The sequence below is a fragment of the Chionomys nivalis genome, chromosome 10 (assembly GCF_950005125.1).
Source record: "Chionomys nivalis chromosome 10, mChiNiv1.1, whole genome shotgun sequence".
In the NCBI taxonomy this organism is placed as follows: domain Eukaryota; kingdom Metazoa; phylum Chordata; class Mammalia; order Rodentia; family Cricetidae; genus Chionomys; species Chionomys nivalis.
Window position 1 is genome coordinate 19,026,047 of NC_080095.1, and position 14,609 is coordinate 19,040,655.

The following is a 14,609-nucleotide window of genomic DNA, read 5'->3' on the forward strand; positions in this document are numbered from 1 at the left end:
GGAATCCAGAAACATGTTTGTGTCTTCTGCCTGAAGGGACACAGACTCTGAAACTTGCTAGGGCTATTTCGACCAATGTAGAAACCTGCCCAGTGGACAACACTTAAATCAGAATTCCAGGTTTCTTTTCACATTGCTAACTTTTTGCCTGCAGGGCCAGCAGGGAACCAGCCTGAGCATAAAGTCTCCAGAAAACATTAAGGAGAGGACTTTAAGTCCTCTTTAATAATAACAATTATTATTATTGCTTTATGTGTATGTCTCCATGTATATCTAAGTACCATGTATATCTGCAAGCACTTGGTGTCCAAGGAAACCAGAAGATAACATTGGATGCCCTGGAACTGGAGTTACGGACAGTTGTAAGTTGCTATGTGGGTGCTGGAAACTCAACTCAGGTCCTCTAAGGGAGTGCCCCTTAACCACTGAGCCATCTCAGCTGTTGTTTCAATAAACAAAACCACAAATCTTCTAGCCTCACTGCTCAAAATGCCTTATCAATCTTCCCAGAGGCAACAGGGTGGGGAGTATTGGGTAAGTTTGTTACATTAGACTACTTTGCCTTGATTGTGTGTGAGATGAATGGATGGGAAATTACTTGTACCTGCACAGGTATTTCCCAGACACACTACTCACCACCTCAGCTGTCCACGCTGTTTGTCAGGAAGAGATGATACCATCCTCCTATCAACTTGGTATTTTTGCCAAAGTTAACTTTGGGGGTTATAACCCAAAATCTCAATAGTATATGAGAAATGGACAGGTAAGTACAGAATGGGACTAAAACGTCTACATACTATATTTTTCTTTTACTTTCTTTTTTGAATGTTTGGTGTGCATGTATGTATGCTTATTTGCATATAAGTGTAGGGCCGAGGTTGATGTCAAGTATCTTCCTTACTTTGCTTCCTGAGTGCTGGAATTAAAGGTGTGTGCCACCACACGTGGTTGATCATTCTCTGCCTTACTGAGACAAGGTCTCTAGTTGGATCTGGAGCTTGCAGGTTCTAATGAGACTGGCTAGCCAGCTTGCCTGGGGATCCCCATCGTTGTCTCCTGGTGTTGGGGCTGCAGATGGCAACCACACTTGTCCAGCTTTTTAATGAGCTCTGGGGACCTAAATTCTAGCTCTCACACTTGTGCACTATTATATACAGAGCCATCTCCCTAGTCCACGTGTACTGTATTTTCCAAAGACTTCTCACAAATGTTATTTTAGTCTGCTGTGACAGAATGTTTTATTTGATTTTCTATTTTATCTGTCATTGTATTCTGATCTGACACAATGGAGCAGAAAGATGTAGCTTATTATTTACATATGACATGGAAAGTGACTCTCAGAAAAGATAATTTGCTTTTGGTCTTATATTTGGCTATAAGGCTGCAGAATCAGAGCTGAACCCAGATCTCTCTCTGATGGCAAAGTGCCTGGGTAGGCTCGCAGCTCAGGGATGTGATGCTGACTCCAGCACTTACCTGCTGATCTTGTAGCTTGACCCCGACGACTCTGAAGGTGTTGCTGGCAGTGTTGTGGTAAATGTTGATCCGGCTGAATCCCTGCTGGCCAGGCTTGATTGGTACCCATTTCTTACTGGTGTCATCGTAGACCATCACGGAAGCCCGTGCTTGGCAGATACTCTGTTCACTGCAGAAAGAGAAGAAAGTCTGCAGTATCATATCTGGCTATGGTAATAGATGCTGGCCCTGTGCATTTCTGGAACAGAGGTCAAAGGCAAACAGGATATAAACTTGCTGCTAGAACTTCTAACTGCCCACAGTAGTGCTGTTTTGTGAAGTGATGAGTTTGTCACTCAAAAAAGACAATGCCAAAAATGAGTAGAGGAGTATCTGCCAAAATCCCACAGCTTGGGAGACTCACAGCTTTGCTTTGCAGGGAGGAGTGCTTGAAGGAAAGAGGAATTATTATTAGTTGATTATTATAAACCCTGTGTTAAATAATACAGTGAACCTAAGCATTGCTGCCTCACAGTTTATGACGTAGCCACTAACTATTTCCCATCTAATGAAGAGTGGCTGGGATGCTGGAGAGGATTCACATGAGTTTACCCAGGTACCCAGGGATGAAATTTCAAATATTCAGCCAGTTCTGTTCAACTTCAGAGTACACCACACAGAGGATTTCTTTCTGGCATTCAACAAATGTTCAATTTATATCTAGCATCAAGACAAGACAACATTAGAAATGCTATGTAGATAATGAGGTTAGGTGACCTAAAGAACAGAGCAACAGTTATCCACACACACTGGCTCTGGGCTGAAGACACCTGGCAAAGTGCCGTCACCTGTTCAGATTGTTAGAAAAACCAGGGAATCAGCAGAAACAGTCTCTGGAGAGGTAAACTGTCACCATTAAAATGAACACATGAAGACACCTGCCAGCAATTTAGTTTTCAGAGTCCAAGATTCTTGAACACAGTCTTAGTAGCGTGTAAGGATCCCCGAATTGGAAAGGTGAGATGTGGCTGACAAGTGGACAGTGACGGTGCTTAGAAAGGAGACCATGCAGGACAACAGTAGACGGGAAATAAAGCCCACACCATGCAGAGTAACGACCATGAAGCAAACAAAACAGTCATTCACTGTTGAGTGATCATAAGGAACAGACTAAGTAGGCAAGAAAAATGTCATACTGTGGGTCCTTTATCAAGGGCAGAGAAACAAAGTATCTGGAAAAAGAACCTTGTACCCAGCACAGAAATAGTGCTTTTAAGAATCAGTTCTCTGTGATTTGTAAATGTTTGACACATCCTGAGTGAGGAGGGTTGAGCTCAGGATCTCCTCTGTGACTCCGATCCTGTGGCTCAGGATATGGACTATTACCTTTCGTAGAGTGTAAACAACAAGTGTCTAATGAGTGCTCACTGGAGCCTCTCAGAGCTGAAAAGAGCTCTAGATAAAATCCAATTCTCGATTACATTCAATAAGGCAGTTCTGACAACACACAGCAAGCACTGACTTCTCTCAAGAGGCCTGTGGGTCTCAGTACACTCTACCTCTACCTTTCCAGTCACACAGTGTTTTCCAGACAGCCCACAGCAGCCCAACACCACTGAAGGAACATCTTGGTTTTTCTACCCATTATCATGGCAAAGCTACCTACCAACCCCTTTGTCATTCCAGTAACTCTCTTCAACTGAACCCCTTATCTATTACCTTTTCTTCTAGTACGTGAGTGATCAAATTGGGCATGTGTTAACCTTAGCACAGATGCCAGGGAGCTTACAGATGGGAATCCAAGAACTACAAACCTTAGTCAGCCAAGAGAACTTGAGGGAACCAGGGAAGAGTTATGAAGAAAGTGGTTTGGGGTTAAAGATGATGGTGTTCAGCTCCTAGAGAAAGTGGATGGGCTAGTATAGGCGGAGGTGACATGCAGCCCAGACAGAGGCAGAGCCAAGAACCATGTAGTATGCAGAGAGCTGTAGGCCCCTTAGAGTGGGTTATCACACGCTATTCAGGGATCTTAGGAAGAGAGATAAAAGAAATAAAGCACTTGCATTGGACTGTCATGTGCTAGATACTTTAGAATCAATGGCAAGTTTAGTTACTGTAATGATAGCCACAGGTCCCCATTTTCTTTCCTTTCCTTTTTTTTTTCTGTTGTTTTTAACACACTGGGTTCAAATTAAACTTGTGGTTAACCAAAAACCCGGTTGTTGGTTTTTTTTTCCCTCTCATTTGAATGGTACTTTTCTGACTTTCATTTTATTGCTACTAGTAAGTCTAAATGAAAGGAAGTGCACATTCTTCTTGCCATTTATATTGCTAATGTGGGCTTATTATGCCTTGGAGTTGGGAGGGGAGTAAAATCTTGACTGCTATGCAGCTGTCATTGCTGCTGAAGTCTAGCTGTTCAACTGCCTTCTCAGCTCATTCACTTGGATGAATACAAACGGCAGAATGCACACATTCCATGGACGTGCTGAACTTATGTCCAAGTCAGCTATCATTTGAAGAAGTTTGATAATTTTATTTTCTATTAAAAGACATTATTTACTAAATACATGGATGAATTTTTAAAATATAGACTACAAAATGATCTTCTATAAATAAAAAGGCTTCCTACTTCCTTTTCAACAGGCCCCTGGTAACTCAAGGCAGCATCCACATGGCCTCAGAGCTCCATGGCGCTGATGAAATTCAACCCCACAAAGCTGGAGAGGAAAGAAAAGGGTGATTTTCATGAGGTCCCAATATCTTACAGGCTTTTTATATAATCATTCTATACTGTGTCTGTATGTGTGTGTTTGAGGGGATGATTCAAAATACATACTGTGATTTGTTCTGACTGACATTAAACTACCAAGTTCAGAGCTTTTCCTCCTGGGACATCACAGATCCCCTTGTGTGGTTCTGGCTCAGTGTGAGCTTCAGGTGGTTCCTGGGTTTCTACATGATTGCAGATTCTAGTGCCCAAAATCCTGGATGGAGTCTCCTCATGGCTCTCACCCATGGCCAGGGTTCACAGTGATCACCAGTATGTCGAGAGATCCCAAGTTAATGAAGCTCTGATCCTGACCTATACTTTGGACTACCGGCTATCCCTTAAGTACCTCAAAACTCAGTAAGATCAAACAGGAAACCTACACAGTGTTTCCTAATATGCGAAATGCCAGCAACCCCACCTCAAGGCCACTCCTGACACCTGAGAGTCACTTCGGATACTTACCCTTTCGCTCCTCGCCCTTTGTGGCCAACAGGCCAGCTGTTGGATTTCCTAAACATATCTCAATTCTGTTGCTTTCTGTCCCTCCTTGCTGCCAGTGTTCTAAGCCCTTTCTCATTTATACTATGACAAAATCTTTCTGGCTATGTTTCTATCTCTGGGTTCCAGTCTCCTGAGTCCTAATATACCTCTCATGAGGTCACAAAAAGAACTTCAAAGGCAGACCGACCTACCTCTTCAAGCCTCACTGGAAGCCTTGCCACTTACAGCTATTATGACCTCAGACAAACTGTTTGTCTGTAACTCATCTTCCTTCAACTATCTGCTCTCTTTCCTCTTTCCTCATTTCCCTGAAGATTTCCTTAATTCCGCGAGCACTGTGTCAGCATGTAAGGCACAGCCTGCGAGAGTGTGTGTTACTACCCAGCTCTTGGCAGTTCCTTAGAACCCTTCACATTCTATTCTATCCTCCCAACTGGTCCCCAGTTGAGCCCCTCCCCCATCTAGTCTGGTGGAAACACTCATGGCTCCTAACAGGTACTGCTTCTGTGGCTTCTCTAGCCCAGCTCATTCTGTTCTGCCTAGGACACTCTTTCCAGCTGAGCTGACACAAGTAATTCCCATTAATCTGTAAAGAATTTGGACACGTTACCTTTCTTTTGAGACAGGGTCTTGACTTGTAGCTCTGGCTGTTCTGGAATGCACCATGTAAACCAGGATGGCCTCTGCCTGCTGAGGGCTGGGATTAAAGGTGTGTGCTACCACATGTGAAGTGTGTTATCTCTTTGCAAAAGTTCTAAACTGAAGTGTGAGATGATCCCTCTCTGAGCTCTACTATCATGTCCCAAGCCGACCACCTAAACATTATCCTAAAAGCCATTCCAACAGCTGTCTCTTTTAGGTCCCTCTGTTGGACAATGCTTCCTGACAAGTTCCACTAAGCACTGGTCTAAAAGATGTGCACCACAGTTCCATCCCCACCTTGGGAGGACCAAGACAATGGTGGATTCCTGGTCTTGGCCCATGGAGTTTCCTTTCTCAATGTCCTGGAACTGATGTTGCCCTGCCTAGAACACTTCAGTGAGGAAAGCTAGGCTGCTGGTAAAGCAGTTCTTGCAGAAAAAGCATCCCCACAACATTTGGGCATTTAAAATGACTTCACTGTAACTCAAGTAATTAGGAAAACTATTTCCTAGGATGTGTTCTCCTTCTTACATCTGACTCAAAGCTTAGATGAAGGGCTACTGCCTTGAGAAAACTGTCCATCCGTTCCTACTCACTTGACAACTACTAAGAGTAAGACATGCTGCCTTGAACATGTGTCTGTCCTGAGGATATGATCCAGGAAGAGAAGAGTTCTCACCTATAAACCTGCACTGTAGTGACTAACAAACACACACTATTGTCACTCATGACTGCAGGAGGTATCTCTGCATCTGGCCCCACTACAGGGCCTATGTGTATCTGATTACTTTGGAGATTTTTATAAAAGCTATTTAGAGCTGTGTGGTGGTGGTACATGCCTTTAATCCCAGCACTCGGAGGCAGAGGCAACCAGTTGGATCTCTGTGAGTTTGAGGCCACCCTGGCCTACAAACTGAGTTCCAGGACAGCCAGAGCTGTTACAGAGAAACCCTGTCTTGAAAAAAATAAAAAACAAAATCTATTTAGAGCTTATGTGCCCAAGACTGTAAGTTTCTGGAGGCCAGGACATGTTTGAACTGCCAGACTCCATATTCACTTGATAAGCCAGCGCTCTTGACTTGGCAGCCAGGAATCAGAGAGCGTTGGAATGTGGTGACACATGTCCCAAGTCAAGAAATTAGACCAGACTCTGAGGCAATGTATAACACCCTGGCTTGTTTGCTTTCAACATACAACACCAAAAGTAATCCCTAAAAGTGGCTGAGACCATCATTAAAGAAGCCCTTGCCCCACAACAGCTGGGAGAAAGACAGTCCCTCCTAAGAGCCTATTTGGTGGCTCTAGAATGAAGCAGGGCTCCTGCTGATCTGCTGAATTTCAGATAAGAGGCTGTGGGTAAAGCAAATAGGGGTCTTAATTCCCAGCTCTCTGAGAAGCTAATCACTTCCTAATATGGTAGAACATTGCATGGCAAAGCCTACAATAATATGGTGGGCACACAAAACCACCAATATGAAGTTGCCATTCCATTTACTCCCACTTCACACTGAGTGACATAAAGTTTATGGAAAAATGTCACTGGATGGGAGCCCATCTGGAGTCTTCTTTCAGCCTCCCTCACTGTCCTCATCACTGTCACATGCTCCACCTACCCTGCTCCCACTGTTCTACTCTAACTGCCTCCTCCAGGGTCAAAGCCACCATGGACTGAGACACAGCCCTAGCTTGATGCCCTCCACACAGCTTTTTTTTCTTTTATGATCAGAAAACATGGATATGAATGAATGTTGGAGAAAGTCAGAAAGCAAGCTATCTCACCATTCTGCCACACATAGTGGAGGTACATGAGTGTGCGTAACCGAGAGTACTCAGGGTAATGATCGTGCAGGACTATCTTTTGAGTTTGCTAGAGATGAACTAGAGGTGAGGCTGAGGAAGCAGGAGAGATATGAACCAAATGTGGTTAGCACCCAGCTAAGAGCATCCTGAATAAGGAAAACATTGGTTCAGAGAAGCAGTAGCAATGCTTCTAGAGGGACTTGGTATACAGCTTCCTTCCGTGTGCCTTGTGTAGCTACTATTGCCTCTTATTCTTTCAACCCCCAAAGAGACATGTAGTGGGGCAGATTCTTCAACAGGGCTTGGAGAGGGACTGTTGGGTCCTGTCTTTGTGGAGCATCCCAGGTGTACCAGAGAGTATCTTGGAGGTCCATTGCAAGGATTCCCACCCTCAGGTCTCACTGGGAATTTCTGTGCTGGGTCTTGGAACCCATGAGCCACTGGGTCTGATGCACAGGTTGTTGTCTCTGACTAGAACCTAAGGTCCTTAATTAAGACAGGGTGTCTGCTTGATATTTACAGTGCCATTCATCTTTGTGGCTCCAGCCACTGGGACCAAATGATTGCTCAGCAAATGCATGCTGGCTTCTAAGTGTACAGAGTTCTATTCAGTGTCCTATTTCTTGGTGTTCAAAGAGATTTTGTTGGGAATGGGGATGATAATGTACCTGAACTCTGGCTATCTCTACTTTCTCACTACACTCATTTAAAAAGTAAACCAAGCAAACACCCTATTTACTGAGTGCATATCAAATTTATTTCCCTGCTTAGGTCTTAAAAGACAATGAGCTGCTAGGTGGTAGTGGCGCACACCTTTAATCCCAGTACTCGGGAAGCAGAGGCAGGCAGATCTCCATGAGTTTGAGACCAGCCTGGTCTACAAAAGCTAGTTCTAGGACAGCTAGACAGCTAAGACTGTGGTGTAGGAGGTTCTTCTGTTCATGTATTGTTTTCATTGGTTAATGAATAAAGAAACTGCTTTGGGCCTGATAGGGCAGAACTTAGGTAGGTGGAGAAGACAGAACTGAATGCTGGGAAGGAGGGCAGAGTGAGAGATGCCATGGATCTTCTGCCTGAGATGGACGCCAGTTAGAATCTTGCCAGTAAGCCACAGTCACATGGCAATATACAGATGAATAGAAATGAGTTAAATTAAGATGTAAGAATTAGCCAATAGGAAACTAGAGCTAGGCAGGGCAGTGGTGGCGCCCACCTTTAATCCCAGCACTTGGGAGGCAGAGGCAGGCGGATCTCTGTGACTTCAAGGCCAGCCTGGTCTACAGAGTTAGTTCCAGGACAGGCTCCAAAGCTACAGAGAAACCCTGTCTTGAAAAACCAAAATAAATAAATAAATAAATAAATAAATAAATAAATAAATAAATAAATAAATAAATAAAATAAACTAGAGCTAATGGGCCAACCAGTGTTTTAATGAATATAGTTTCTGTGTGGTTATTTCGGGTGTAAGCTAGCCAGGCGGCAGGGACAAACAAGTAGCCCTCCCCTTGTAACAAGACTGTTAAATAGAGAAACCCTGTCTCAAAACAACAACAAAGGCAATCAGCTATGTTAGATAAAAGCTGTAGTCCCTGTCCCCAGATGGAGTGCATATACTGGGTCTGTGGTGTCCTTTGTCCTAGTACAAGATGCCACCAGTGTAACTGTCTTGGCAGGATGGAAGATATTCTAAAGAAGCACTTGTGCCCCTCGCCTTGGCTTTCAGATGGCTTAACAGCAGACCTTAAAAAATTAAAATTTCCTGAGGAATCTCATAACGGGGGGAGGGAGGAAATATTGTGTTAGCCAGCGAAGGAACTGGTCCCCTATTAGAGATTTTACACTTCTAACAAATTATCAGGATAGACCTGAGTAAAACCATGATAAATCAGTGATGGGCCTTGATCAGGATGGCTTAATTATGCATATCTCTTGCCCTTATTTAAACCTAATCCTGAAGATAGTTCCCTCAGAATTAACTTGAGGGTCACTGGACCTCTTCATTTGTTCCTTTTCCCAATGTGGCCACAATGAACAAACCGTCTTTCTTTGCTTTTCACTACTGTCTCTTTAACTGGCATACTCAGATGAACCTAGCTATTAGAGGACCCAAACACTAAGGTCTCTGGTAACACCAGGGTAAGAAGAGAACCCATTTAATGCTGCCCAAGGGATCACTGGAGCTGCTGTGAGAAAGAAGCAAACCTCCCCTCCCAAAATAGAAAAGATAGTGAGCCAATTGAGGAGTGAAGAGAGTCAGTTAGTGACAGGGCAATACTGGACACAGAACCTCCTTACTGCTTCCCAACACCTCGACAGGGAGATGAGGAAATTTGCATCACATTACCATGTCCCCGTTCAGTAACAGAGAAACACCTGGAATCAGAGTTACTGACAAACATTCTGTTGTAACAGTCAGTGCCTTGCCCAAGCCTATGCTGATGTACAAAAGTGCCTAAACTTTTGCTTACTCCCCACTTTTGCCATGTGATGGGCTTTTCTACTCTATTTAGTTAGCAAAGGAGAAAATCCCCAAATCTAACTTTTCCTTGTTATTCCGAAGCTGCTTGAAAATGCCAAACCTGCAGAGATGCAGAGAACACACCCTTGTCCCTCTCATCTAAACTGTCCAGCTAACAGTCTAGCACATATGATTTGTTTTGTGCGCATGTATGTTTTCTTTCGTTTAGGTTTATTATTTTATATGTATGATTATTTTGCCTGCATGCATCTATATGTACCAAGTATGTGCTTGGTGCCCACAAGGCCAGAAGAGGGCATCAGACCCCCTGGAACTGGGGTTACAGATAGTTGTAAACTGTCATGTGGGTGCTGGGAATTGAACCCTGGTCCTTCACAAGAGCAACAGTGCCCTTAATTGCTGAGTCAACTCTCCCACCCATGTGTGTATTTTCTTGAACTATATGAAATTTCAGACATGGCATTTCAAACCTAGGTTCCTAGGCATACATTTCTTTAAAATAAGGACATACTAGCTAGGATGTAGCTCAATGAAAAAGCACTCACCTACAATCTATAAGGCCCTAGGTCCCATGCCCAGCACAATAAAACAGACATTCTAACATATAATTGAAACATCATTATTATACTAAAGAAAACAATAATTTTTTCTTTAAATCTAATACAGAGTCTATACTTTTCCAATTAGGTTTTTGGAAACTTTGGACCCAGAATCTACTCAGGCCTTTACATACAGCTGTGCTATTTCCTTACTCTAAGCTAAGCTGCTAGGCTATTTTTGTTTTCATTGATACTAATGATTTTTGGGAACAACGTAGGCCCCATTGTTTAGGCTGCCCTCCTTCCATTTCTGTATGGCATATGTTAGGAGGATGATGGCATCCATCCCAGCACCCAAGTGGTACAAACGTCAGGCTACCTTCTGTTTGAGGAAAGGGATTTAGGGTGATCACCAGATCGTCCATTGAAATTTACAACCATCTACAAGGTGACTCCGTCATCCCTTAACGGGAAAAGGTCTTAAACAGGTTTAGCATTGGACTTAAATGGTTATTTTATGGTGTGGCGTAGGATTCCTGCAGTCCAGTAGTTCAGGATGGGAAATGTGAGGCCACATCACAAAGTTGCTGGTTCAAGGTGAAATCTGTCTTCCCAGACCCTTGCGCCCCTCATCTCTGCACTGGAAATGACCACCCCAAATTTGGTTGATTATCAGTTCTACATGGACTATTCATAGGATAAGTAGATGGCTAGCTTACACATGAGGTTCTCAAATGATCACAAGCTCCTGCTCATGAAGGCTACATTTGCACATTATCTACCACTGCTTTGGTTTGGATAAATGTTCTCAAAGACACATGTGTTCAAGGATGGGTCCCTACGGTAGCACTGTTGGGAGACAGTGAAGCCTTTGAAGTGGGGCTACTAAGAAGTGCTTAGGGTATTTGGTGGCATGTCCTCACAAAAGACTGCAGGGTGCTGGTCTTCCTTTCAACTGTTTTCATTCTTCTTGGTGTGTGATATGAATGGTTCCTCCATGATAGGCCCCTCTTGCTAGAAGCCCAAAGTAACACAGCACTCCAATCCTGGACTGTGAACTAAATACATCTTTTTTTTTCTTTATAAGTTAATTACCTCAAGTATTTTTATAGTAATGTGATGTGAGCAGTTAATAATACTGGAAGTCAAAGTAAGTTTTTTTTTTTTCTTTTTCAAAGTAAGTTTTAAGAATATAACAATATGTTGAGTATCTCTGGAAAGTTCCACTGTGAACTTATGAGGCAAGAGCAATAAAGCCTTGGTATCATCATAGATAAAGTTTTGTGGTTTTGGTTTTTCAAGACAGGGTTTCTCTGTGTAATAGTCCTGACTGTCCTGGAACTCACTCTGTAGACCAGACTGGTCTGAACTCACAGAGATCTGCTTGCCATTGCCTCATAATGTTAGGATTAAAGGTGTGAGCCACCACCACCTAGCTATAGAAACAGTTTTGATGCAATCCTAAAGAGATCAACCTCCTGGCCACATCTAGTGGTTCACTAAACTACAGAAATAAAACCAAGAAACTAGATCTGCATACAGTCCTGCGCAAACAAAGTGCCATGGTCTGATCACCCTTTATCACGATAAGGGCTTTGGGCTAACTCAGCCTAAATTTCATGTTAAGTCTAGACATCTTTTCTTCCAGTCAGACTAGCTAGAGGTTCAGACTGGGAAGTCACAGGGAATCCAGATGTTTGTTTTTTGTCCTATGATGTCACCATCCTAAATGTATGTACAGCTAGACTCCATTTCTCTCTTAAGACTTGAGGAGAGAATACCCCAACAAACTGTTAAGGAAATCTCATATTCTTAGACTCACAGCACTTCCTATACCTTCTCATAGCCACCAACTTTATCCCTTGCTTGGAGAGCCACCTAACAGGCCATGTGGACATTAGGCTGCTTAATGCTTCGAAAGCATTCAGAAAGTCCAATACACTCTGGTCTAAACTGTGATACTAGTCTCTGATTTTGATTAAGTAGAATGGGTTTAGCACAACATCAAGACAGCCGGGGAGATCCAGTTTGGGACAAGGACTAGGGCAATGTTCTGCTCTGAGGGTAAATTAGGAGCCTGGGAATGAGTATGGGGTCTCAACTAACACCTCCAATCCTCAACATAGCCCTTTGACTCAGTTCAACCAACAGCTGAGTAACTTCACTATTTATTAGGTATAGGGACAAACAGAAACGAATAACATATATCCTGCTCCCAAACAGGCTGGTGGGCAGATCTGAGATAATAGACCCTTGCCAGAGAGGAGTAAAACTTGCTACTGGAAGAGAGTTAGTGTGGAATGACCGAGGTTAAGAACACTCAGAATAAGAGTCTAACCTTGAGTATAGTTTGAGGCAAGTTCCCTTGAGGAGCTACAATTGAGAGGACAGATGAGGTACAAAAGATCTAGCTGTAATCAGAGCTGTAGAAAGGACACTGGTGTGACCTGAAACAAGCACCTTAACAGTGCTGTCTCACTTGGGGGGAAAGCAAGACAAAATCTCAGAAGATGGGGATGACATGCAACATATGCAGCTCAACTGGTAGAATGCTTGTCACCCAGAACTTACACAAGGGCAGCTGTTGGACTTCTCTCCCCAGTGACCCAATTACCAGAGCAGCCCCCCTGGGCTTGTCTAGTTCTCCCACATTTTCTACTTGGTGCCTGAGGAACCTGATGCCCTGTTTTGAGTGACCAGGAATGTGGTCACTCTGGCCACTGGACCACTGGGGATGAAAGAGGGCAAACATTTTAGAAGTTCTCCTGGGTAATGTGGTTTCAGGGCCCAGGGAAACGAGTAACTTTGTGATCTTTGAGGCTTGCTTGATCACAAGCTTCTGGGACAGATGACCTTGAAGGAAATCCTAGGGTCTCTCTGAGGCTGTTGGTGAGTCAGACTGTGAAAGACTTCATACATCTTCACATACAGGAGATCTGTAGGCCCTGAGAGCAGTGGAGACAACTGTGTCGAGAGCCAGTACCAACTTCACAGGGGCCACCGTTCCTTCCCCACTCAGAGCAACCACAATGTCCGACACTGGAGGAAGTTTCACTGAGCAGCAGCTATGGTAGCCAAGTATCTCCAAGAATAGAGGATCAAAACAGAATTCAACCTAGAGATTCAGTACCTGTGAGTTCCCCAGACGTTATCTGAGGCTTTGGAGAAATCCTAGGGAACTAAAATGACCAAAAAGTTCCTGCTGTCTCAAAAATGGAATTCTAGCTGGGGTGGAGGGAAAACAAACAGTAAACAAAGCCTGAATGAGTCATGCAGTATTTCAGGAGGTGATGAGTGCTGGAGAAGAAAATCCTAAATATGATAAAGATCACTGGGAGACTAGGGATGGGACTGAATCAAACTGGCTCACACTGGAAGGGGCAATCAACTACTCATTCACATTGTATTTCCCCCGAGGCTACACTGTGATAGTGGCTAATTCCTGCTTGTCAATCTTGTGCAAGAAACATTTTAGGGAATGTATGTTGTACGAAGTCCAAAGCCCATAGCTTCTTCCAGGCTGCCTGAATTAAGCCCTGTTCCTCAGGAACCACCACCCACCCAAGTCACACCAGATCCCCGTGCTTCCTTCACACCCACATGGGTATACTAGGAAGTCCTTTAGGCTATCCCTCCCACCTCCCTACTGCATCTGGCTACCTCTCTCTACCGCCAGTCTACTGCCTCTGACCTAGATGACTGAGGCAGCTTCCCACGAAGACTTCCTACCTCCTCCACAGTGCCGTCTATTACCACAGTAGTCAGTGCGGATGCACCCCTGCTACAGTCAGCTGTCCTTCCCTCCAAAGCTTCTCACAACTTGGGAAGTGAAATCAAACTTTCTGTGTGTACTGACAGGTTCCGTGTGCTACATCCTTGACCCTTATTTTTTTCCATTTTCCCAGAGTCACATGACTTGGTCCTCCCTATTCTTTTCCCAGTCCACCAAATTGCTCTCACCTCAGGGCATCTGCTTTCCCTCTCTGCTACACCAGTGTTCATTTCTAAATTTTATGTCTGTCTTATGTAACCATGGCAAGGTTAAAGAAAATGTTCCCACTGAGGACAGCTAAGGTGGTGGCCCCCCCATTCTTTCCACATCGCTCCAGCTGCTCTTTTTCCGGCTCTCTTGATGATTTCTTAACTGTTGTGTGCCCGTCCTCTGCTGGTAGTAAAACTGTGTAAGAGCTACAGTAGTCCCAGGCTGACTGATACCTGCTGTGGCCCGTTTGAAATCCTTCCCGAGCTTCAGCATTCAGCATTCTCTAAGAGCCCCACATGCTCATGCTACCTACATTTTCTTGTTGGGGTTTTTTGTTTGTTTTTTGAGACTGGATTGCAGCAAATTGCTCACTCTGTGGACCAAGTTAGCCTCAAACTCACAGCACTTCTTGCGTCAGCCTTTCAAGCACTGGGATTA

The 14,609-nt window shown here is 43.9% G+C and overlaps 1 protein-coding gene across 6 annotated transcripts in view; it reads right to left on the reverse strand.

Moving 5' to 3' along the window:
• Positions 1-14,609, reverse strand: part of Evl (Enah/Vasp-like) — a 146,674-nt gene that overhangs the window by 50,728 nt on the left and 81,337 nt on the right. For all 6 annotated transcript variants that reach the window (XM_057782845.1, XM_057782844.1, XM_057782842.1 and 3 more), the window contains one exon: positions 1,477-1,645. In XM_057782845.1, coding sequence (XP_057638828.1) covers positions 1,477-1,611 — 135 coding nt within the window. In that variant the 5' untranslated portion in view covers positions 1,612-1,645. The remainder of the gene's footprint in view (positions 1-1,476; positions 1,646-14,609) is intronic.